Below are 23,252 nucleotides of genomic sequence, written 5' to 3'. Positions count from 1 at the left end.
AAATTTTATAAGAATACATTTAAAAATATGTTATAATCAGCTATAGGTGATTTGGAAAATATTTTGGCAACAAATTAGTTTTGTTATTGCAACAAAATCACTTTGTAATAGAAACAAAATCATTTTATTACAACAAAATGATTTTGTTAGAGCAACAAATTGATTTTGTTATTTAACCAATTAGTTTGTTAGTACAACTTGAAACATTTTGTTAATGCAGCTAATGGATTTGTTGCTATAACTACACTCATTTGTTACCACTACATATTTTTCAATTATCCCGTCTTTTATTATTTCAAAAAAATCGTTTTTATGCATGTAGAAAATAAAAGTCTCTACAAGATAGATTCTTATCAGTTTTATCCTCTTTCTTATCTCTTCCTTTTGCAAGAATTTCGACTTAAAGTTCAAAAGTGAAGTCGTAAAAATCACACCAAGTTTTCAAAAGTTTGAAATTTGAATTTTGGCTAAAATATTGAAGATACAAAAAATTCACAAGAATTTTTTTTGTAGGGAATTAAATTTTACCCTTTTCTCAGAATATTACTCTCTAAACATGAATTAGTGAAAATTCACTGGAATAAGTGAATATTCACTAATTCTAAGTGCCAATCGAACCACTTTGAAACCAAAGTGGTTTATTTTGAATAAAAAAAGACAGAATAATTGTCAATTAAGACACTAAAATCGTTGCATAAATTAGAGAAACAGCTCGTTTGTGCGCTCAAAAAAGAAGATAATGACGTAGAAGACGTGTTGACAAAAAGCAATCTTGAGAATCTATTTTGACGGGGATTTAAAATGATAAAGAGGGAAAATTTAGCGAAAGCTCGTACGTAAACTGTCGAATGATGTATATTGTATGAATTCTTTGGTTGTTAAAACCATAACGACGCTCCTAGGTTACAAAACCTAATTCAAAGGCATGTCCGGAGCAAATGGTAACCGTCAGGCCGTCAAAGTTCAAAGGAAAAGCAAGCCAACTCGTCGACCGCGAAGCTGCTCAAAATATAATGAAGTCAAGCTTACCCATAACATAAAAAGCGAGAGAGAGAGACAGAGAGATAAAGAATGAAGAGACAGCATAAGCGTGTTTATACGAACCATCGATTTTCCTTTATATTACAAATAAAACTATATTCAGCTATTTTCGTCGTTATTACTCGGAATAAGTACTTAGTTGTGGTAAAATAGTTATTTTTTACAGTTTTTCACTCAGACCTTTTTTTCTGAGTTTCGTTTTATTTTTATAAATAGCGGGTTGTTGCTCGACAAAAGAAGAGTATAGAAAATAGAGGATATAAACGACGAGACAGGGTCCCAAGACAGGACGTATCTTCCTCGGTCTTTGACTGACGGAGTTACGACAGCCAGACGTCGTACCTCAATATTACCTCGACTAGGTCTTTTCCTTTTCACATCACTCGTAACTCCACCTTTGATGTGATTCCCATTGGCACCGCACGTCCCGGCAACCTGAAGAACTAAAATAAAATTTGAAACCTCGTTTACTCGCTCTTTGACGCCAACCAAAATATATATATTTATAATAAAATAGTCACGTAAAATAACAATCACAGATTAGCCTAAAATTTATGTCCCCGGGAATTTAGCTCCGTCAAGTCGATGGAAATTTTACGCTCCATAAAATATCTCTTATCTGGTTAGCTTTTCCCTCAGTCAAGTCATTTTTGATACTTTTGATTCTTTCAGACACGCTCGCGAAAATGGTTGATAGGTTTATATATAATGTGGTGATATACATGTAGATATGCCTGTTTATTATTTTTTTGGGGAAATAGTTTGGAAAATTTCCGACAGATGGCGCATGGTCGCTTAATCTTCTCACTACCAGAGAGTTAAATTCTTAAATATAGATTATTTTTATTTCTATCAAATAGTTAAATGAAAATTGTATTATAGAATTTTGTCAAATTTACAGTTTTGGAAATTTAATTTTTTTATTGTAAAAATTTTTAATCTACACTGATAGGATTGAGTTCTATTTAATAAGATTTAGTAACAGATACTAAATCATTTAGTAACAAACCTATCATTACCAAATATTTAGTAATACATACTAAATGATTTATTAAAGCTCATTTAGTTCCACCAAATAAATATTTAATACTACTTAATAAATGATTTATTGGTACTTAATAAATTGTTTATTGGTATCAAAGAAATTAATTTTTTAACTAATTTTAACGTTTAACCTAACTTTTTAACTTAAAATAAATAAAAATAATTAAAATAAATAATTTTAAGTAAAAATATAAAGTATTGTAAAGAAAATAATCTCATTAAATTATATTTTTTTGTTTGAAACATTTATAAAATTTAAAATTAAACAAGTTTTTAATACATCAATAATAGACAAATTAAAAAATGTAAACTAAACTCCACTGAGAAAAGACATAAATAGAAGCTATTTATTGGGAGTATGTGTGTTTTCAAAAATTTGATAAATCTCTCAAAATCGAGTTGAATAAAAAAGTTTGGAAAATCCAAAAGTGCACGCCTCATAACGCTCATTCATTTCTTAAGAAAAAAATTAATTGTGTAATTGATTAAAAAAAAAAAAATTATAATTAAGTAATTTCTTACAGAGTATTTTTTATTTTTTTTTTTAAATATCGGCGCCCTTTTTTTGTCATATGCGCACGCAGTCTAGAAAAATCTAGCTTGATCAAGTGGCGCCAGAGTTTTCACGTGACAAATAAGAAAAGTTCATTTGGCTTTGTACGGTTGTATCGTAGTGAATTTTAATAAAAATTCAATTAAAAAAAAATACATAAACTAGGCCACTGATATGAAATACGGACCCAGTTCATTGAATTTTTAAACTAATAAAAAAGGTCTGGTCTTGAAATATCAATTTGTTCGGAAGTAATCGTTGGTACATCCAAAATGGGGTGACATCCGGACGTCCACGTAAAATTTTTTTCAAAATAGCAACATGAAATGATTTTAGAAAGTAAAAAATGGTTTAATTTAAGTGTTTTTTCGGTGTACATCTACTTATATCATTGCTTAAGTGTAATATGGTTATGATAGAGGCATTTAAAGATCACAAAATTGCTTGACCTTGACGAGTCGAGTATAAAGCACAACCTCATGCGCTTCGCGCTATGAGGCGTGCAATAATTTGAGTCAGTGAATAGGTTATGTATCACATAAACATTGGAATTAAGGCATAGCCATCTACCGTCGATACTTGCCAAAGAAATATTTAGTACCTGTTACTAAATATTATTTGGTGGGAATAAATATTTATTTCCATGTAATAAAGCTTTGTTCATATTAAGAAATCATTTATTAAACTCTAACAAATAATATTGATGGGTACAAAATATTTGTTTCCTTCAAATAAATGAATAAAAATTCTGTTACTAAATCAGTTTAGTACTCCGTACTAAATTCTTCTATCAGTGCACAAATGGCCAGATTTAATTAGGAAAAATACAGATTTTAGATCGAAAAAATTATAAAAAACCGTCTTAATAAATTTTTTTTCCTATTCTCTTTCCTATTCTAAGCTTAAAACTGAAAAAAATTATGTAATCGCTATTTTTTTTTACCAATTTTGACATTTTGAAAAATTAAAAAGAATTATTCATATGTTCTTTGAGAATTTAAAAATTTTTAAGAACTAAAATAATGAGCTTTTTAAAAATAATTTTTTTGTATAGAAATAATTAGATATTTCTATCAGTTGATAATTTACATTTCGATTATAATCATAACTTACAAAATAACTCCAGCTCGAAGAGTTCCCGGTTTAAACTGATCATTTTGTAGGTAAACTCCGAAAAACTGAAACCACCCTAAAATTTATTGAATCAAAGCCAGTCTCAGACAATATCCGTTTACTGGAACTACCACTCAAGTCCTTTATTTCAGAAAGGGTATCAAACAAAAAAGGCTAAAAAGCCGTAGTATAAGGAGTAGGAGAAGACAAAATCAATTTTTCTAACCAAAGTGGATCTTATCAAGCAGACTCTTGACATCTTTGACCCTCGTTTGAAGATGTTTCAAAGGGTTTAAATCTTTTTTTCACCTAGCCAGTGTTCACCTCTTTACTTATTTCCTCACACTCTCTCAAAGTATAAGTGGAGGTATAGAGGACAGAAAGAACAGGCTTTGCTCGGAAGATGAATAGCCACTGGTGAAAGATTGAATGACAAAAAGAGCATTCAAACTATAAATTACAATAGATGACCCAGATAATTCTATCTTCGGGTTCAGCAAATATAATAATCGTGACGTACAACATGACATAATATGTGGTATTATATATTACTGCCATTATTATTATTATTGTACAAATATAATAGATAAAAGCTAACAATCTGAATGAACTGGCGACAGCCTATTGAAGGGGATCACGTGAATAATGTTGATGAAGCTTTCATCTAGCGTCTTATAGACTATCACTCCTATCACCATCTAACCACCACTCCTACCCACATCTCTCAAGACTTTCTTGATTTATTGATAATTATATTAGCTAACTTTGTGGATTTTCCTCTAGATTGTAGATCAGACTCTTGGTGTAGCTGTTCGAAGTTAAAATCCGCCTTAAACATGTCGAAGTAACTACTCAATTATATTTCCATTAGTTACAAATTTTCGATTCTCGTGTTAATTATTTAAGAGATTTACCAACTTTCCAGAAGATATTCCTGATGGAAGTTATATTAATAATTTATAGTGTATGATGGTAATCCTCATCAAGTCATTAATTATTCTAATTTTATTTCAACCCTCTGAGCTCACTGGAAGTCTTAATTTTTTCAGATCAAAGATATCAAATTAGTTATAATTCCTTTCATCCATTTTTTTCTCTGAAACTTATTCAGCTTTTAAAAGTTTGGATATTATTGATCTGTTGGGTTTCAAAAAATTTACTTTTTATCAAATTTATATATTTTTGAGCTCTAAAAAATCATTTTGACAATTTACAAAATTTTCTTCTACATTTAAGAAATATTTGAAAAATTAGAAGTTTTTTTGAGATAACTTTTGAACGATTGGACTAATCGTGTTAAAATCTTGTATGGGTGATTCTCTGTAAGGACCTCTTAAATCTGTACAAAATTGTTCGACCAAATTATTTTTGATTTTATTAGAAAAAAAATTAACAAGGATTACAAAACTATCAGCTTAATGATAATAAATAAACAGCCAATTTAATTTTTGTTTTTTTAATATTTGTGTATCTTTTGCCATATAACATGACAGGGGATTGTTTTTTTTTATCAAATTGAAAAAAATCAAGCAAACTATTTCAATGCATTCAACTTTTCAAGTTCTCAATTAATGTTTACATTAATTATAATAATATTAAGACTTATGGGTCCAATTTTATAAATAAATTATAAATAAAAATAGTTGCCAGGGGACTGAGTATCTTGTGGCCCAGACAATTGTTTCCAGCACAAACGGTGTTTTGACACTAAATAAAATGGCGATAAAGCGCTAAGTTTATAAACATTATGGACAAAATTATATATTATAGACGAATAACTTAAAATTTAATCTTAAAGTTTTAATTTTGGGAAAAGGACAGCCCAGGGGACTGTTATTTCGGTGGTTTACGAATTTATAGCAAAAAAACCAAAATTTATTTCATTTTAGTTTTCAAAGCTCCAAATAGAAATGTTTTTTTACTTTCGTAATAGACTTTTTTTAGTAACAAAATAACAATTTTTCGAATAAAAAAATACCTGGGACAGCAAAAAACATCCTTACAGAGAATCACCCGTATACACTTTTTGAGCATGAAAAATTGCGTCGTATGCCGTCAAAAAATTCGAAATTGAACCACGCGTTCAAAATATATGGCAGTTTAATGATTTTGGGCAATGCGCTGTTTTTGAAAAATTCTCAAATTTTTCTTCTTTTGATAATTATTCTTCGATTTTCTTAGTGGGAAGTTAAAAATTCGATACATATTTATAACTGTAATTTTTCCGATTTTTTTGGTTTTTTGAGATTTTTTTAAATTTTAAAACTTTAAAGGGACAAGATTTCAGATTCGAATTCAATAAAACAAAGTACATAAAAAACATACTCAATCTGAACCAAAAAAATTTTTTTATCTCGATAATTTCGATTTTTCATGATTTATTGCAATTTTTTTGGTTTTTTGCTATTTTTTAAAATTTTGACAGCTCAACGGGCTAATTAACATTTAGATTCAGATTCAGTGAATTGAAATACATAAAAATCTTACTTGGTCTGGGTCCTCAAAATTTTATTCATCGTTGTGACTGCAGTTTTTTTGGGTTTTTTGGATTTTACTCAAAATTTTGGTGTACGGGCAAAACTGATTTCAGATTTGGATTCAGCGCGTCAAAATACATTAAGATAGGTAGGTCCAGTCAAAAGTACTGACAACTTTTTTTTTGTGTGCCGGTGAAATTAAACAAATTTTGAAAATTATTAGTTTGATTTTTGGTGACCAAATCCGTCTCAGTCCGCACTTGGGTGTGTGTAATGCGTATCTGTATTGGTAGGGGTGTAGAATATGGAGTATGCTAGAAATTTCGGGAATGCGAGATGCGTGGGTAAGACGGGGTATTCGTGCGGTGGTGGGTTCCTTGGATCGTTATGGCGGTGTCTGTAGACAATAGACTAGCAAGATCGGGAAGGGCAACAGTAACCGCTTTTGCTCTTGCTTCTACCTTCCCCTTGGCACTGGCGGTATCAACATCAACTAAATTCAGGTCTGGAGAACTGGGAGCGACGCGTGTCAATGATCCTCGAGAGACTTGGCTTCATTTATAGAAACGTGCACTCGTGATGATCGACAACGGGCAATTAATCAGCCGCAAGTTAATCAAGTAGAAGGCCCAAGTGGGTAAGAATATTAATTAAATTGATAACTCTTGGCAACCTTCGAAGGATGATAACGTCCGAAGGGGGTCTAGAGTTCCAATTCGCCTGTTCGAAAATTTTTGGGTTGTTCTTTAGCTAAAAAACAATATTTTCATTAATAATTTTTAATTAAAAATTTTTATTAATAATTATAAAAAAAAAAATTTTTTTCTCTTTAATTTAAATATTTTTCCGAGACTTGAAATTATTTTTATCTAAAAAAAAAAATACGTGTTTTTTATCGGATCACAGCTTAAATATTTAATCAGGATTTTTATTACAACACAAAAATTAAAAATAGTTGGATTAAAGAGAAAAACTATTGAGTAACTATTAAAATTTTTTCTCCCACGGATTTATTGTCCCAAGAATTTAATCCTCTTTATATAAAACTGTATTGTTCCTGTTTCCGACCTACTAATTTCGTTAAACTTATAAGAATTTAATCTCTCTTATTTCCATATTTAAAAACTTTATTTTTAATAAATTGTAATAACAAATAGACAAACTTTTTCATTTCAAATTCTTCATCCGAGCGTCCAATGTATAAATTGTAACCTCAATATAAAACGGAAAATAGCTTGCCTCTCCACCAAACCGCCTGTTTCATGATTATTTAATGAACGCAGTCACGTCTTCCATTTATAAACGTCAATTGCTTAATTTTGGTCTGCTATTCAGGTCCAGAAAAACAGAGACATTTATATTTTTTTAGATAAACTTGAATCGACCCCGGAGAAACTATTTTAGAATCTAAAAATTATTTTGTTCAATGGATCTCGTTAAAATTTCTAAGTATCATTTACCCTCACTTCTCGATTCTCACTTTCAGATTGTGCTATTGTATCAACGATCTTACAGTTTAGAACCCGATACCCAACAAAAGGTCCCTGATTACCGAGTTTAGCATTCAAATATATCAGATTTCCAAAATGGAAATACAGAAAGCACTCAATGCACTTATTAGATAATAAATATCATTTGTTTATCATCATTGTTTTCAAAATAATTGCTCATATCAATCCAGCCGAGAATTTTATTATTTTTTTTTCTTTATCAATTTTATCGAAAGCCAAAATTAAAACTCTGTTTATATTTAAATATTTTTTTATAAACATAAAATACAAACTGATAAAAATTGCAGTACTAATAAAAATTTATCAAGGAAAAAAACTCTTGAACAAAAAAAAAATTGGATCAATCAGATATGTTTAATTTTATTCAAAGATTTTTTTTTCTGGATGCTTGATCTATCTTTTCAATAAAATTTTCTTATGGTTAATTATTTCATTAGTAAAATAAATAATATTATAATAACTGTAGTAATCTATTTCTTTGGTTTTATAATTTATTCAAGTTATAACTATACTCTTTACAATATTCGAATGAAGTTAATTAAATCTCACAATAAATAATCAATCCCGTAGAATATAGTTATCAGAAAACGATACAATAGATAAAGTTCGTGTATAAATAATAATGTCAAGATAGTACTTCGCGATTACAATAATACGATACGTGAAATAAAGGAAAATAGGATGTGTCCTAGACCGTAAGTGTGTGTATCTCAGAGGCTGAGGAAAATCTGCCTCATGCCCCTTGACTCTTGAGGGTGTTAGCCTTTGCTAACACTTAGCGTTGGTCTTGGGGTCCCGTGACGTCATGAGCCCCTTGAATGCCGGGGAAGGGATTTTATGGCCCAAAGAGTACGGTGGTTGACGCAAAATTTTCGAGAGTGGAAAAGTACTCCCACATAACACACTAGAAAAAAATTCTTAAACCAAAAAAAATATTTTAAAAGATAATTCGTTTAAATAATTTTTAATTGATCTAAGACCTAAAAATATTTATTATGATTCAAGAATTTTCAACTTCCCGCTAAGAAACTTGAAAATTTTCAAAAATTGGGAAGTTACACTGATAGAAGGATTTGTTTATAGTTAAAAATATTTGTTAATATTCAACAAATCATTTATTAGAGACCACTTTTTAGTCCTTAACAAATATTTCTTAGTATTTAAAAAGATTTATTAATATTTAATAAATGAATATCTGATTTATTAAATACAAACAAATCATTTTAAATACTAAGAAATATTTGTTTGATACTAAAAAATGGTCTCTAATAAATGATTTGTTAACTATTAACAAATATTTTTTTAATACAAATAAATCCTTCTATCAGTGTATTGATTGGTTTTACCCCGTTTTTCGAAAATCGAGTTTTCATCGGATCTCGACGTTTCAAGGTCCTAGGAAGCTTTCCTGACTATTTTCACGATGATGTCCGTACGTCTGTATGCATGTGTGTGTGTGTGTAAACCTCTCGTAACTTTTGAACGGCTTGACCGATTTCATCGCGGTTGGTGTCATTCAAAAGGGCTTTGCCAAACTTAGATTTCCTGTAAGTTGGAACCGATTCGGACTAGTAGATTTCGAGAAATTGCAAAAAAAATGACAAAAAAAGTTGTTTTTTTTTGTTTTTTTCATTTTTTTTAAATATCTCCGAATTGGCTGGACCGATCAACTTCAAAAACTAATCAGCTCTTAACCTTGAAATCCCGCATCGATCGCCACATAGAGCGTCAGAATCGGGTGATGCGTTCGTGAGATATCGTTGTCGAAAAAAATCGAAAAAAGTGTTTTTTTTTTGTAATAACTCCGAAATTTTTCATCAGATCAATTTTTTTGTTCAGAATCATTTACAGAGCTCAAAAAACCACATCGATCGCCGCCTACCGCGTGAAAATTGGTTGATTTATTGAAAAGTTACAGCAGTTTGAAAATTAGAAAAATCGTGTTTCATCGAATTTTGATAAGACTTTTGAGCTCGAAGAGCTCAAAAGCATAGCAAAGCTATATCTTTGAGCTCGGAGAGCTCAAAATAACACATAAATTGTATTTTTGAGCTCGAAGAGCTCGAAAACGTCATAAGTGCAATTTTAAGCGCCTAGGTATGGAATTAGCGGGAAGTTGCAGGGATGGCTTTTAGGGTCAACCATTTTTCTAATTTTTTTATTAAGAGAATAAGAAAAATTTTGTATATGAAAAACTAATATATGAAAAATTGATATGGGTACTTAAATGAAAGTTCTTGATGAGTGTAACATCGGGATGAGCTTATATCTTTAAAAATGTCAATAATTAAGAAATTACCTTATATCTTGCCAACTAATGACATTTTTAAAGATATAAGCTCATCCCAATGTTACACTCATGAAGACCTTTCATTTGAGTACCCACATCAATTTTTTATATATTTTATATATTTATATATATTATATATATGTATTTATGAAAAATGCATGTGGGTACTCAAATGAAAGTTTTTGATTAGTGTAACACCGGGATGAGCTTATATCTTTAAAATATATATTATATATATGTGTATATGAAAAATATATAAAAATGCATGTGGGTACTCAAATGAAAGCTCTTGATGAGTGTAACATCCGGATGAGCTTATATCTTTAAAAATATCAATAATTGAGAAATTACCTTATATTTTGTCAACTAATGACATTTTTAAAGATATAAGCTCACCCCGATATTACACTCATCGATACCTTTCATTTGAGTACTCACATCAATTTTTCATATATTTATAAATATTATATATATGTATATATGAAAAATATATCAAAATGCGTGGGTACTCAAATGAAAGCTCTTAATGAGTGTAAAATCGGGATGAACTTATATCTTTAAAATCGTCAATAGTTAAAAAAGTACAGTGTAATTTAACAAAAGTAATTATTTAATAAAGCAAAATTTTATTTATTTATAATTCATAAGTCACGGCAGTCACATAGAAACTGCAAGGTTGCTAGTTTTTTTATTAATCAGCCATAACAAAATTACATAATAAGACCAATTTTAACGATAAAATAAAGCGACTTTCGACTTTAAAAGAACAAAATACGACATTAAAAAAAAAAAAGAAAAAATGGTTACAGCGGGTTGAAAGTTTAGCTGAAGATAAAAATACATAAATCTATTGTTGCGATGACCCGGATCTTGGCCGATTTACAAGGCGAAGTTGAATAAGGAAGGAAGTGAGAAAATGTTTTCTCGCTTTTGGGAAAGATATCTTCGGTAGACTAGGCGAGCTTGTTAGGGAGTTTGTCACGGTGTAACTCGCTTTCACCGTCTTTGTGTGCTTGTGTATACGTTGGTGGTGCAAAACAACAACAATGTATCGCATCAACCATGCATTCAGACGTTGAGAGTTCAAGAGAAAGAGAATTAAACAACCCCGATACGACAAACTCGACTCTCTGCTTTTGATAGATATAGATATGTTTGTCTTTTATATACATGTATAGAGAAGGAAAGCACAAGTTATGTTACAAATCGGACGTTGGTATTTACGAGGAAACTTGTTCGTGTTTCAGGGTCTTGCCAATTTCCGGAATCATGGAGAGGACAATGGTTCCAGTCAGGAAAACCGTCGTCTGTCACGATAAACGCCACTACCTTTGGCGAGAAGACTTGCATTGAGAACAACGGAGACATGTATTCCGTTTATGATTTGTAAGTTATCATTTTACTAATTATACTTCATTATTCAATATTCATTTATTAATTTCCTGCCAATTCGTCAATTTTATTTTCTCGAGTTCTAATTACTGGAATTTATTATTGTTGCATTACAAATTCAATTTCCTGAAGACTTAACTTGGTAATTTTTTACTTTGAAATCTGCACGGCTTAATCATGTCATAGAATTATTATTTTACTCTCGGTAAATTTTTAATCGCACCGCAATATTCGGTTAAGTTTAATCGCATCCTCTCTTACGTTAGAATTTAAATTTGTATCAATTATTTATTGTGGAAAATCTTTTCAAAATTATTAACTATTCATCAGTATTTATTAAACTTACTTTATGCGAAATTTTAACAAAAATTACAATAATAAATTTTTTTTTTATTAATTATAACGTCTAGACGAAGAAAATTTTAGATAAAATAAAAAATAACAAATTTTATTAATTAATTTTGAAATTAATAATTATTTAAGTATATTTTTTTTAAATTGCTTCATAGAAATTAAAGCCAGTGTTTAAATTTGATATTATAAATAAAAAAAATAAATATGATCCGTATTTTACAAGACTAAACATTAAAGTGATAAAATAAATACCCGGAATAAAATATAATAGGTTTAAATTAATTAAACTAACAGTTAGTCATCGTAAAAAAATTCTAATTTAAAAATAATTTCTCTCTTCTAAATTACTGCAATATCTATTAATTTTAAATAAAAAATTTACTACAAAGCAAAAATCGGCAATATCTTTTACGAAGCTTTAAAACAATTTATCGATCGACTTTATCCGATGTAATAACTTGAATTGTATCGCCATTAAAAAAAATTACGCTCTCAAGTTACAGAGACATAAATTCTTTTATATTAATTTTCACCCGATTAAAAACAATATAATGTTAATAATAAATAAATAAAAATTTTTTTTTATTGTCCACAGTTTCCAGAACGAAAACTGCTACAAATGCTTGATAATAAACGACCGTCATAAGAACGTCATTCAATTCCGCGAACGTAAGTAATTTTATTCTCTCATTATATGGCGTCGTCAATTTAAAATGCAATATCGAAAGAAAACATGAGTGGTTTTTATCACCGAGTGAAGGTATAACTTATAACTATGTTTAACCAGGAGGAAGCATGACCTTTTTTCCCGATATTTTTATTTATTTGTTTATTTTCCAAACTCCTTGTTTTTATTGTTGATTTTGTTTATTATTTCTCTCGTCGGTGTATTCGACGTATAATGGAATATCCCGTCGCTGGAATACAACCACTTACACTTATATATATAAAATGGTATCGGTGTTTTTTCTCGAATGTACACGTGTATACTTTTCATCCAATGGATGGACGTATCTTAGTACCTTATCAACAAAGGCGCGTCTTATCGCTGATAGCTGATAGATTTTATGAGATCAACTTGTTGTCTCAGTGACATTTCATTGCCGGCTTAAATTTCTTTTCAATTGGTTTATCAACTCGACAACAACGTTAATCGAAAAATATTATCTTTCATTACTTTGTAAAGTTCATTTACTTTCTTTTTATTCAATTTATTTTTTTTTTTTAATTACTTAGCCGTGGAAAAAATTTTCTAAGTGGGCTGATAGAAAATAAGAGAAAATTATTACAATTTTTATTTATTTTGTGGAAAATATGAGATAATAATTTATTAAATTAAAAACCAATGAAAAAAAATTCAAAATATAAGTCGAAATAAACTGATCTAATATGTTAAATAAAAAAAAAAAAAAAAAAAAAAAAAGATGTAATTTTAAAAGTGAACTCTTATAATGAGACACTTTAGTGACAATACGCCATCTGTTGGAAATTTTCAAAACTAATTTTTTATCAAAAATCTACGTAGACTTTTGAGCTTATATGAAGTCAAATATGAACATATCAAGTCAATTTTATAATTTTTCCACCAACAGAAAATTATTTAGACAATTTTATACTTTTTCAATTTTTTTTCCTGAAGAGAAAAAAGTAATTTCAAATCATCTTAAATAAAAGAAGAACCTATCATAGAAAAAAAAAAAAAAAACTATAGCACCTCCCCATTGGCAATATTCGATTACCACCTCGTAAACAGCTGTCAAAATGATTATACCCCGAAAAGAATAATGTAAAACACAATCTTTGAAATATAATTGTGCGTATATTGGATCATACGTTTTGAGTGCGAGCAGTATCTGGATTTTCCGGTCTTGACACGGGTATGCGATCGCGGACAATGGAAAGCTGATTTTGAGCACGAGGGGTGGATATGCTTTTCGCGGGGTCTCTCACACATACACGAGCATGTGTACGTCAAAGCGGTGAATTAAAGTGCTGTAGACTCCACACTCGATGGAGATGAGTAGTCTCTCCTCAACTCCATTCTGTTGATATTATACACACATCCACCTCCACCCACCACATATATATATGTGTACTTGTGTGCTACATGAACACGAAATAAGCCAAGCTAGGTTAGCTAAACGGAACATTGGCCCGTCGTTCGATGATTCCGAGGTTGACGGGCGTGCCATAACTAAAACTGACGTCCATTGTATCGAGGCACATCCTGGGTATTCTACAATTCTCCGCCTAGCCGCGAGGGCCTTTATTTCTCTTTCTCTTTCTGTCTTTATACATATATTTATCTATCACACAGATATAGAGATACATAACACAACACATAACATGGAGCGCGTACCCTTCTTCTCTCTTGCTCCGTTGTCTGTATCTGGCTGAACTAGTCTCGCCATATGGCGGATTGCGAGCGGAGAACTCGACGTTTTAGTGGATTATTGAACGAAAAAATTGATATCCTGAAACTGGTGGTTATGAATGCCTCTGCGAACGCTAGTCAACGTAGACAACAGAACATCAGTTTACACACACGCACGCCGATCCATTTTTTACCGTACGATATATCACAGGGATTATACATTAATAGACATAAAACACAATATCGATCATCAGTACAATAAATAATAAATCTATTGGCGATTTAGCAGGCGCCGAAAATGATAAATCCATCGTGCGAGAGCACAAAATCCATCATTTCAGTTATAAATTTAATTCATAGTCAACTTTACAAATGGAATATTTAAACACTCGAAATAGTCACGCTCGTATTAACAGATCGGCATTATGTTGTATTATTTATCCGGTAGATGTACCATGTCTTTATATTCCCGTATTCCCGTTTCAGTTTGTTCTATTCATCGCTGATAATCTTTTCAATTTGATATAATATTCAGTTTCAGTTTCATTTTCATTTGCGAATTTTATTTATTAAATAGAACCCAACTGTGAGTCTATGTGGGGGATTTTCAATGCACCAATGGCGATAACATTGTTTCTGGTATTAACCAATAGATTATTTAAACAATTATTGCAAACGATTGTTGGGATTCAGTTTGACGCTCAGTATAATCTGAATGTTGTTATTTTCAATAGTCGCTGTTTTTTTGGATCAAAAGTGTTTAATACCATTTTAAACAATAGTAATTGCAAAATTTTTTTTTTAATATTAATACTTTAAGTGAACAGTCTGATATTTAATTTACAAATTTTTTTTTAAATATTTAAAAAGCAATTTAAATAAACATCCTTAAAAAACAAAATAAATAATTTCGGCTTAGTTCATCAGAATTTTTTAATTAACAGATATTAAATTTGAATATTTGAGTCATTAAAAATGTTGAGAAAGATACATATGCACTTTGAGAAGATTAATATTAACTTGACGAACTTTAAAAAAAAGTTATAAAGTTTGAACTTGAGGAGAAAGTTAATATTGGCTCCCATTTATATTTCACCGACTACAGATAAATCTTTATAAATTTTCAGTAATTAAACTATTTTTAATTAACATAATTTACTGACTGAAAATAAAACGATTATATTACTAGCCCATAGAGCAGAGAACATATAAGGGCGCACTTGGAGGATCCGCCGGCTTAAACTTTTCGGCGTGTCTTATCTTCCAGATGAATCCCTCTGATTTTCCGACTCGTGTTCACACACACAAAACTGGAGCCTGCATCCACCAGTCAAGTTTCCAGCCACCCTCGTCCCCGTAAGACCAAAACGAATAGAACCTTACCAGACTCAAGAATCAAGATTCGCACAACTGTGATAGTGACGTGTAAGAGACTACCACGTCCTACCAGTTCTAGTTCTAGTTCTAGTTCTAGTCCTCCTTCCTAATTCCCAGTTCCAACTTCCCATTCTAATTCTCCTCCAGCTCCGTTCCTTCTAGCAGTCGTAGGTAACTGCGGGTGGATGTAATTTCCCAGTCGAGTGAATTCTCGCGATTAAGGGCTCGACACGGTGCACTGATCCTTTCCTCAGTTTCAGGCATCACACTCTTCTTCCAAGTTTATTCCCTCCCTTTCTTCAGAGCTTTATAGTATCTTCTATCTGCAATCTTCCGTCCCTCGTCCTTTATCTTCTATCTACTATCAACATTAGAAGAAAGAAATAACTTGAACCAAAAGTTGCATTTTTGGTTCAAATCATGCAGCACTTTTAAACAAATTCTCCATGAAAAAAATTTCAATATTGTTGAAGGAGCTCCAGCAAAATCCCTCTAAAAGATGAATGATGCAACCACTAAAGGTTCACAAACATTCTATATGAGAATTATCAACATCAAACTGATTTGCCCGCTTAATCGCCTTAAAACAAATTTATGTAATGCTCTTCTATGGCACAAACGGAAATGAACGCAACACATTTCGCAAATGTGGACAGAACGCAAAATGAAAGTAACCACATGACAATTGTAACTTTCTACATACTATTGCAGCGTGTAATTGTCATGACATGACATCCCATCACATCAGCGCAGAAATGCGTCGTTTGATTAAATTAATGCGATGAAGAGAAATGACTGAAGAGAAGAGGTAAAAGGACGGATAATATGGAGGTTTTGGCCGAAATGAACCTGAATATAATATAGAAGCTGGAGGGCTAGTCTGCGGAGAGCCGGAGGATCAAAAAGGGATGGATACAACTGGAGCCGCGTTGTATCCAGTGTAATTTTGTGTAATGGAGAAGAGAATGCGATGAACAGAGACAAACTTCCAACCAAACTCGAGCATTACAAGAGCAATCTCAAACGCGAGTGCTTTGCGAATAAACGTGGTTATGCATTTCCGTGTCCCATTTCCATGGGATGTGTGGAATGGCTGTATGAGCATCGCTTGACCAGAGATCAACCTATTGTCGTACTGGCGTATCGTGCTACACTCGAATATAAACAGAGAATATAATATGGACACATGTGCAGAAAGCAGAGATCGACTCTTTTACGGGTTGGTGCTTTTTTGCTAGAGGATACAAGGGAAATTGATTTTTTGTGATGCTTTGTGCTTTTTAGTACATAAGGCTCCATTCGCTCCAGAATCACGCCCTGATGATCACCCAACGGCTCACGGCGGGGGGTGTTACGATTTTGACAGTCATTTTTAACATCTATGAATTTGATATGGATTGCAGAAATTTTTTAGGGAGTTCATTTATAAATTAAATTAAATTATTTTCTGTTCAAGTGCTTTTGGGAATATTTCACGCCCTACTTTGATAAAATCTTCACTATTAAAAAATGGATTAAGGAAAAAAAAGTCAAGTTAATTTCCAAGCGTGAGAAAATTTTTTTTCAGTCATTACAAATAATTTACATGACCCAAATTATAAAATTATCGTAACCATAATCAAGAGTCACCCAAGGAAATGCTTACGATGCAGTGTGGCCTCTAAATAAAAATTATCCTGAAGAAAATAAACAAAAATGAGTGTAAAAGTGATGTTAGCTTTAATTACACAAATTTATTTACGGTATCGTACATTGCTTTCGCAGTGCAAGGGTGAAGGAGTTAAAAAGCTCCTAACCGTTTATATTATGTTCTAACTATAATGAATGTGACAAAGCACTTTGCCGTTAAAAATAGTCAAAGTCATCACCATCACTGTCTGGGTGTTCAGTATTTAGTGTTTAGTGTTGCGCAGAGCATACGTAAAGCCCCCTTCAGTGATATTAGCGATAAAACTGATTCAAAGCGTGTAATAGATGGCATCAATCCTCCGTATATGGATTTATCTATCTATTATAAATAAATAATAAATCTGAAAGTCATTTAACGCACATTTGATAGCTTAAGTGGTAAATAATAACAGACAGATGTATCATACCAATAGATTAATATATATCCCGTGATGACTAGTCAAAATGATAATATAATCCGGTAAGGGTACGCTCAAAATCAAATATCAAATATTAAATAAACGATAACGATGGCAATAATTATATCAGCTGAGTTATTATCTATAAATAAATCCGAGAGAGCTTTCGAACGGTAATTTTTAAAATAAAAAGCTATTCGTCATTATTTAATGTCACTAATTGATATCTCGTTGACTAATGGTCGAATTTAATTTGATCCATTAGAGCATTTAATATCAACGTTCTGGTGATATTAATAAATTTTTGATGTTGGGTGGTATATATGATAATATGAGTATGATTTTATAATCCGATTCGCCGATGGTGACACTGTTGAAAACGGAAACAGTATAAGTGCCGGTATAAAACGTTAGAAAAAACGATATGGAAAATTAAAGCAGGATTGGATGGATACGGATAAGAAGTATGGTTTATTATTATGCGGGACGTCTTAGGGAAATACTGGGTTTTATTTTACGACAAGAAAAATCAGAATGCACATTTCTGGCAGAAAAATAAAAGAGAAATTGGTGCGCTGAATAGGATGATACAATCTCCCGAGCTTTCAGTCTTTTTCATTCTTTCTTATGGAGAGATTGGATCTATGAATTTTTATTGCGGGGTATTACAAGCTGGAATTTTGATCGGGATTGTTGTATTTTTGATAATTATTTTTAGCTGTCAATAAGGCTCGAGTTTTTATTTGCTTATATTATCGGATTTGTCATTTTAAATTATAATTTTGGATTAAATTGAAGGTATGAAAAAAATATAAGAGACCTTTTTTGTAAGAAATTGAATTCTTCAAAAAAGGTCCTTATAAATTCTGTCCTATCTCTGTTCCTTTCTCCAGAATTTGAATGTAAAGTTAAAAAATGAAGCCAAAGAACTAATCCATAGTTTTCGAAAGATCAAAGTTCTTATTTTGGCCTCAAAGACAAAAATATCAATTTTTCTGACAGTGGTGCGAGAACCTGTAACAAAATTGAGGCAAAAATAACCCGTCATATTTTACGGTAAAAAAATCTGCAAGTCACCCGACAAATTTATTAACGAAGTAATTCCCTTGAAAAATGATCGGGTTTTTTAAATGAAACTTCTTTATCGACGTATAAGAGAAATTTTATAGCAATGTAAAAAAAACTGTCACGATTTTCGGTTACGCGCCATGTTGTTTTTTTTATCAAAGCAGTATAGCGATGTAAAGAATAAACCTAGTAAACATTATTAATTCTAAAAACAAATAAAAAAACAAATTAAATAGTAATTTAAAAATAAAACAGAACAAAGTTAGAAAATAAAAATATGTATACGTACATCTTTTTTAATTATTTGTTTTTAATGATTTATTTATTCATTTTGAATTCTATAAAATCATTGCATATAATTATATTATTTTGAATAGACAATTACAATTATTTTCTTATAACTTGTGTAATTGAGTAAATTATTAAATATCTGCTTTGGAATAATTTTTACTAAGTTATGATATGAAATATGAATATTAAAGTTCGTTATATAATTTTTGTAAACTGATTAACTAATTTTTAGATTAAATAATGGCAGAGTCTAAATAATGACAATCATGGTAATAATGATGCGATGATAATTAATGAAATATAATAATTATAATAATAGTAATGATAAAATAAATTACTTATATTATTTGTATGCATGTCTATGATACTAAAATAGCTTTAATTTAATAGGGTAAAATTTTTCTTCTTAAGCCTTATCTACCCAATTTCTGTGAAGTTGTAAACAGTAGAAAAATGATACGTCATAAAGAAGTTTCACTTCTTACCTGTGTACTCTGGTACACACACACACACACGCACATATTTGTATGTTTAATTTCTTCCAAAAACATCCATCACTTGGAGAAAAAAAATAATTTGCACAAAAAAGATAAAAATGAAATAATCCAAGATTCTACTGCGGGTAGAAAAATTTCCCACTTTTCCATCTAACCCAACTCTGACAAAATTTCCTTCCGAAATAACAGAACACTCCTGAAAAATATCTAAAAAACGTGGTGTTTTCCCGGATGATGAGCCCAATCAATTCCGTGGTTGAAAGTAGGGATTTCGTGGGTCAACAGTTCCGAGGAATTCATCTCAAGATAAAGGAGCTGGATCCGAACAAAGAGCCGAGAATCTTCAGCATCACGAAAGAAAAAAAGTGGATTACCGGTAGGCACCCTTTTGATGGGAGCGCACCGCGTCTTTCGGCCCTTGTCATTTTTTCCTTATTCGAAATTCCGCCCCCGTAGACCGTGGGTCCTCTCCCCCCGAGCTCACTGGGCACTTATCTCCCTAATGCCACAGCACGTTTCCTTTTTCTCCGGCTGTGTCCTGCGTTTATCTCCCCGTCAAATCCGAAAGACCGACGAGGGTTCTCACCACCCACGCGAACGGTTTCCCACTCTCTTTGTGAGCCTAATCAACAGCCCCTATCTCTCTTCCACCCAGAACAAGTCCCGCTCCAAACAATGCCCGGCTCACTTTTATCACTTTGTCTTGCTTCAACGTCCACAACCTGTCACTCATTATATCCTCGAGGTTTTGAATTTCATCTAGATAATTCTCATTCACTCTTCAATCGAGCATTTGTTTAATTATCGCAATTCAAACGGAGGAAGATAAATTTTTCGGAACTTTTCCCCTAAAGGACTCGGATTCGATTCCCGGCGGGGTAAAAAAAGTTTTTTTTCCGGAAGGAAGAAATAGATTTAATTTAATTAATTAATTTAATTTAATTAATAATGACGAAATAATAAAGACTTAACCCAGTTCTTGGAACCTGGTCGGTGGTCGACAGCCGGATAACGTCAGTCTCTTCATGACGATTCATAAATGATTAACCTCCTCATTATCAATGATAATCCAGGTGCTCTGGTTGCCGAATAGATCGGGATGGTGATAACAATTACTCGTTACCTCTATACTCTATATTCAAGAATATATATCTGTATAAATATATATTATTGAGTTTGTAGGTGGGTATATAGGTATAGGTGCGGGTGCAAAATGACGGGTGGATATAGCATGGCGGTTAGAGAAGATAGTTACGGGATGAGTTATAATTGCCAGTCGTAACCGTGGTAGGAATAATGAGAGAGCCAACGGAGAAGAGGGAGGATATGAGAATATTCACGATTTGTACGACGGATTATGCCAATATAATTATTACCTTGTGTACTGGCATACGATAGTTTAATTAGTAATTATTCTATTATAATCCTGAGACTGGATGGAGGTTAATATTTTTGTTTTAAACCTTTATTTTTGGAAATATTTCAAGTTATATAATTATTAGTTGTTACAATAGAAAGAAAATTAATTCATTGAAAGCAAAGAATGACTTTAAAAAAATTTAGGGCTTCGAAACCGAGCCGGGAATCGAACCCGGGTCTCTCTGGTCACACGTCAGGAGCTTTAACACTTTCGCCACTTTATACATCTTGATCCTCAAGCAAGAAGTTGTTGCGTTAAATAAATTTTCTCTTTATCCTCTTTTTCTTTATTTTCTTGATTCTGTTCATAAATTTTGTTTAATTAATTTGAACTAAATAAACTTGGTAAACTTACTTGCTAAAATTACCTTCTCTTGTTTTTGCTACTAAGGGATTTACCTGATATCAACCTAAAATAGCTAATTATTCATCCATATAAATTGAAATCTCTAATACTACTTTGTCTATCTACATAAACTTATTTTTGCAGAGATTTATTGATTATCATACATACTGACTTTTTTTTTTTTTTTAATTATCTTAATATCAATCCACACACAGAAAAATATTCTAAATGAAATTGTAAAATAATCTAAAATCATCTTTTACTTAACTACGTGTACTTTAATACAATTAAAATGTATACTTTGCCATTTATCCATTGCCTTGGCATTACACTATAAATAAATAAATAAATATCTCGAACTAAAAGTGAAATTTTGATGACAACATAATTAATATATAATTTCTGATCCAAATTAAAATAAAATAAAAAATTGACAATTAATCACAATAATTAACAAAATTAATTAGCGCCAATTCAAATTCAAAGATTCTCAACAACTCGAACTGATCAATAAATTTATTAATTAACTAATTAAAATTGATTGTACAACAATATCAACGATTTCGCTCTAATAATTGATTGCATAATTTAATGAGAGTTTATATAATTATCAATATTAATTAACATAAAATGAAAGAAAGATTTTTTTCGTAAATAATCAGTGCGAGCAAATAAATATTTATTGTTATATGCTTAATTGATACCGACGAATGTAAAGCACCGAACAAAACTAGAATAATTAAATAGAGTTGTCATGAATAAAATATAAAAACTATCACTGTATGTATGCATATTAAATTAAAAGATGTTAATAATTGCACGAATAGACTATTTGGCAGCTATATTGAAGCACTAGATGACGTAAGCGAATCTCAGAGTGCTGATTCATCGAGGAGTTGATTCTTCCACCGACGAGTGTCACCGAGGAGTATATTGAGAGGAAATGAGCGCGGGATAGGAAAAACCGCGGGAAAGAAAGAGAAGTCAGAGCAGAGAAAAAACTGCCATGTAGATGTATATTTTTAGTGTATGTGTAGGTATATGTGTGTGTAGGTGGGAAGGAGAGAGCGCTAGAGCCCTTTTGATCAACGAGATCCGCACTCCATTAATATAATGGCTTCGAGGAATGTTATATACTCTTAATGAGAGCGAGTTGGAAAATGCTTTAGCGTGCTCCCCAAGTACAGCGAAAAACATTTTCACGACTATTAGTACAAGGTCTTTAGGTCACATAAAAAGCTCTCATGACGCTCAAAAAATAAAACTCTCTTTTTTTCTCAATTACAATATAGCATTTACTAAAAATAAAGCATTTCGTTTAATTAACTCACGTTATTAACTCATTTTAATCTTCTTTGGTTTTCTTCTCGTTTTCTTGTAAGCTATTCACTTTGAACTCAAGATTATATTACTCTGTGCTTTGTAAAATCTTATCATGGAATGTTAAAGACTTATAACACTTACAAAAAGTATTTGGTTCAAAAAAAATGTTCTGTTGAAAATTTCAATCTTGTTTTGAGATATTTATTCGAAAAATTCATTAATTGAATCAAAAAAATAAAACTAAGAAGTTAAAGAGAAAATTTTATCCATTGAAGAATTTTCATAAAAACTTATAAGTTAGAAGAAACTTACAGTCAATATGATGATTTAATTTTTATTGTAGAAAAGCAACTGTCAGTGCGAATTTTAAACAAAACTGAAACGACTCTCAAGATCAAGTCAAAAATTAAAATCCAGTTTCAAAGTCCACTGATAACAATTTCGACATATTTGCTGCCCTGAAAATAACAAACAATCCAAAAATTGTTACAAATTATCTCTACACAAAATAACTGCTTAATCATGAATTTCTCGACCTCGCGCTGAAGATTCGGCAGGCTCCGATAAGACTTATTGTTGCGAAAAAAGAAACAACTGCGATTACCGAGTGCCGAACGTGATACTTTTAGCTCACAAATATTTGTTATTTTAGTTCGGAATGTTTCTTTATTCGATTCGGGGTATAAAAAGAAGGC

The 23,252-nt window shown here is 31.2% G+C and overlaps 1 protein-coding gene and 1 long non-coding RNA gene across 2 annotated transcripts in view; one reads left to right on the top strand and one right to left on the bottom strand.

The window, feature by feature from the left end:
• Positions 1-23,252, top strand: part of LOC123267828 — a 278,164-nt gene that overhangs the window by 212,081 nt on the left and 42,831 nt on the right. Inside the window, exons 3-4 of the mRNA XM_044732689.1 lie at positions 11,277-11,415; positions 12,371-12,444. Coding sequence (XP_044588624.1) covers positions 11,277-11,415; positions 12,371-12,444 — 213 coding nt within the window. The remainder of the gene's footprint in view (positions 1-11,276; positions 11,416-12,370; positions 12,445-23,252) is intronic.
• On the bottom strand, positions 1,402-22,916 carry LOC123267829. The gene is made up of 3 exons (XR_006510138.1): positions 22,870-22,916; positions 22,566-22,726; positions 1,402-1,484 (listed from the first exon to the last, which is right to left on the bottom strand). It is a non-coding gene; the product is annotated as an uncharacterized LOC123267829 (long non-coding RNA).

The sequence above is a fragment of the Cotesia glomerata genome, linkage group LG6, assembly GCF_020080835.1.
Source record: "Cotesia glomerata isolate CgM1 linkage group LG6, MPM_Cglom_v2.3, whole genome shotgun sequence".
Taxonomy (NCBI): Eukaryota; Metazoa; Arthropoda; class Insecta; order Hymenoptera; family Braconidae; genus Cotesia; species Cotesia glomerata.
This window is presented reverse-complemented; position numbering and strand designations above follow the sequence as displayed.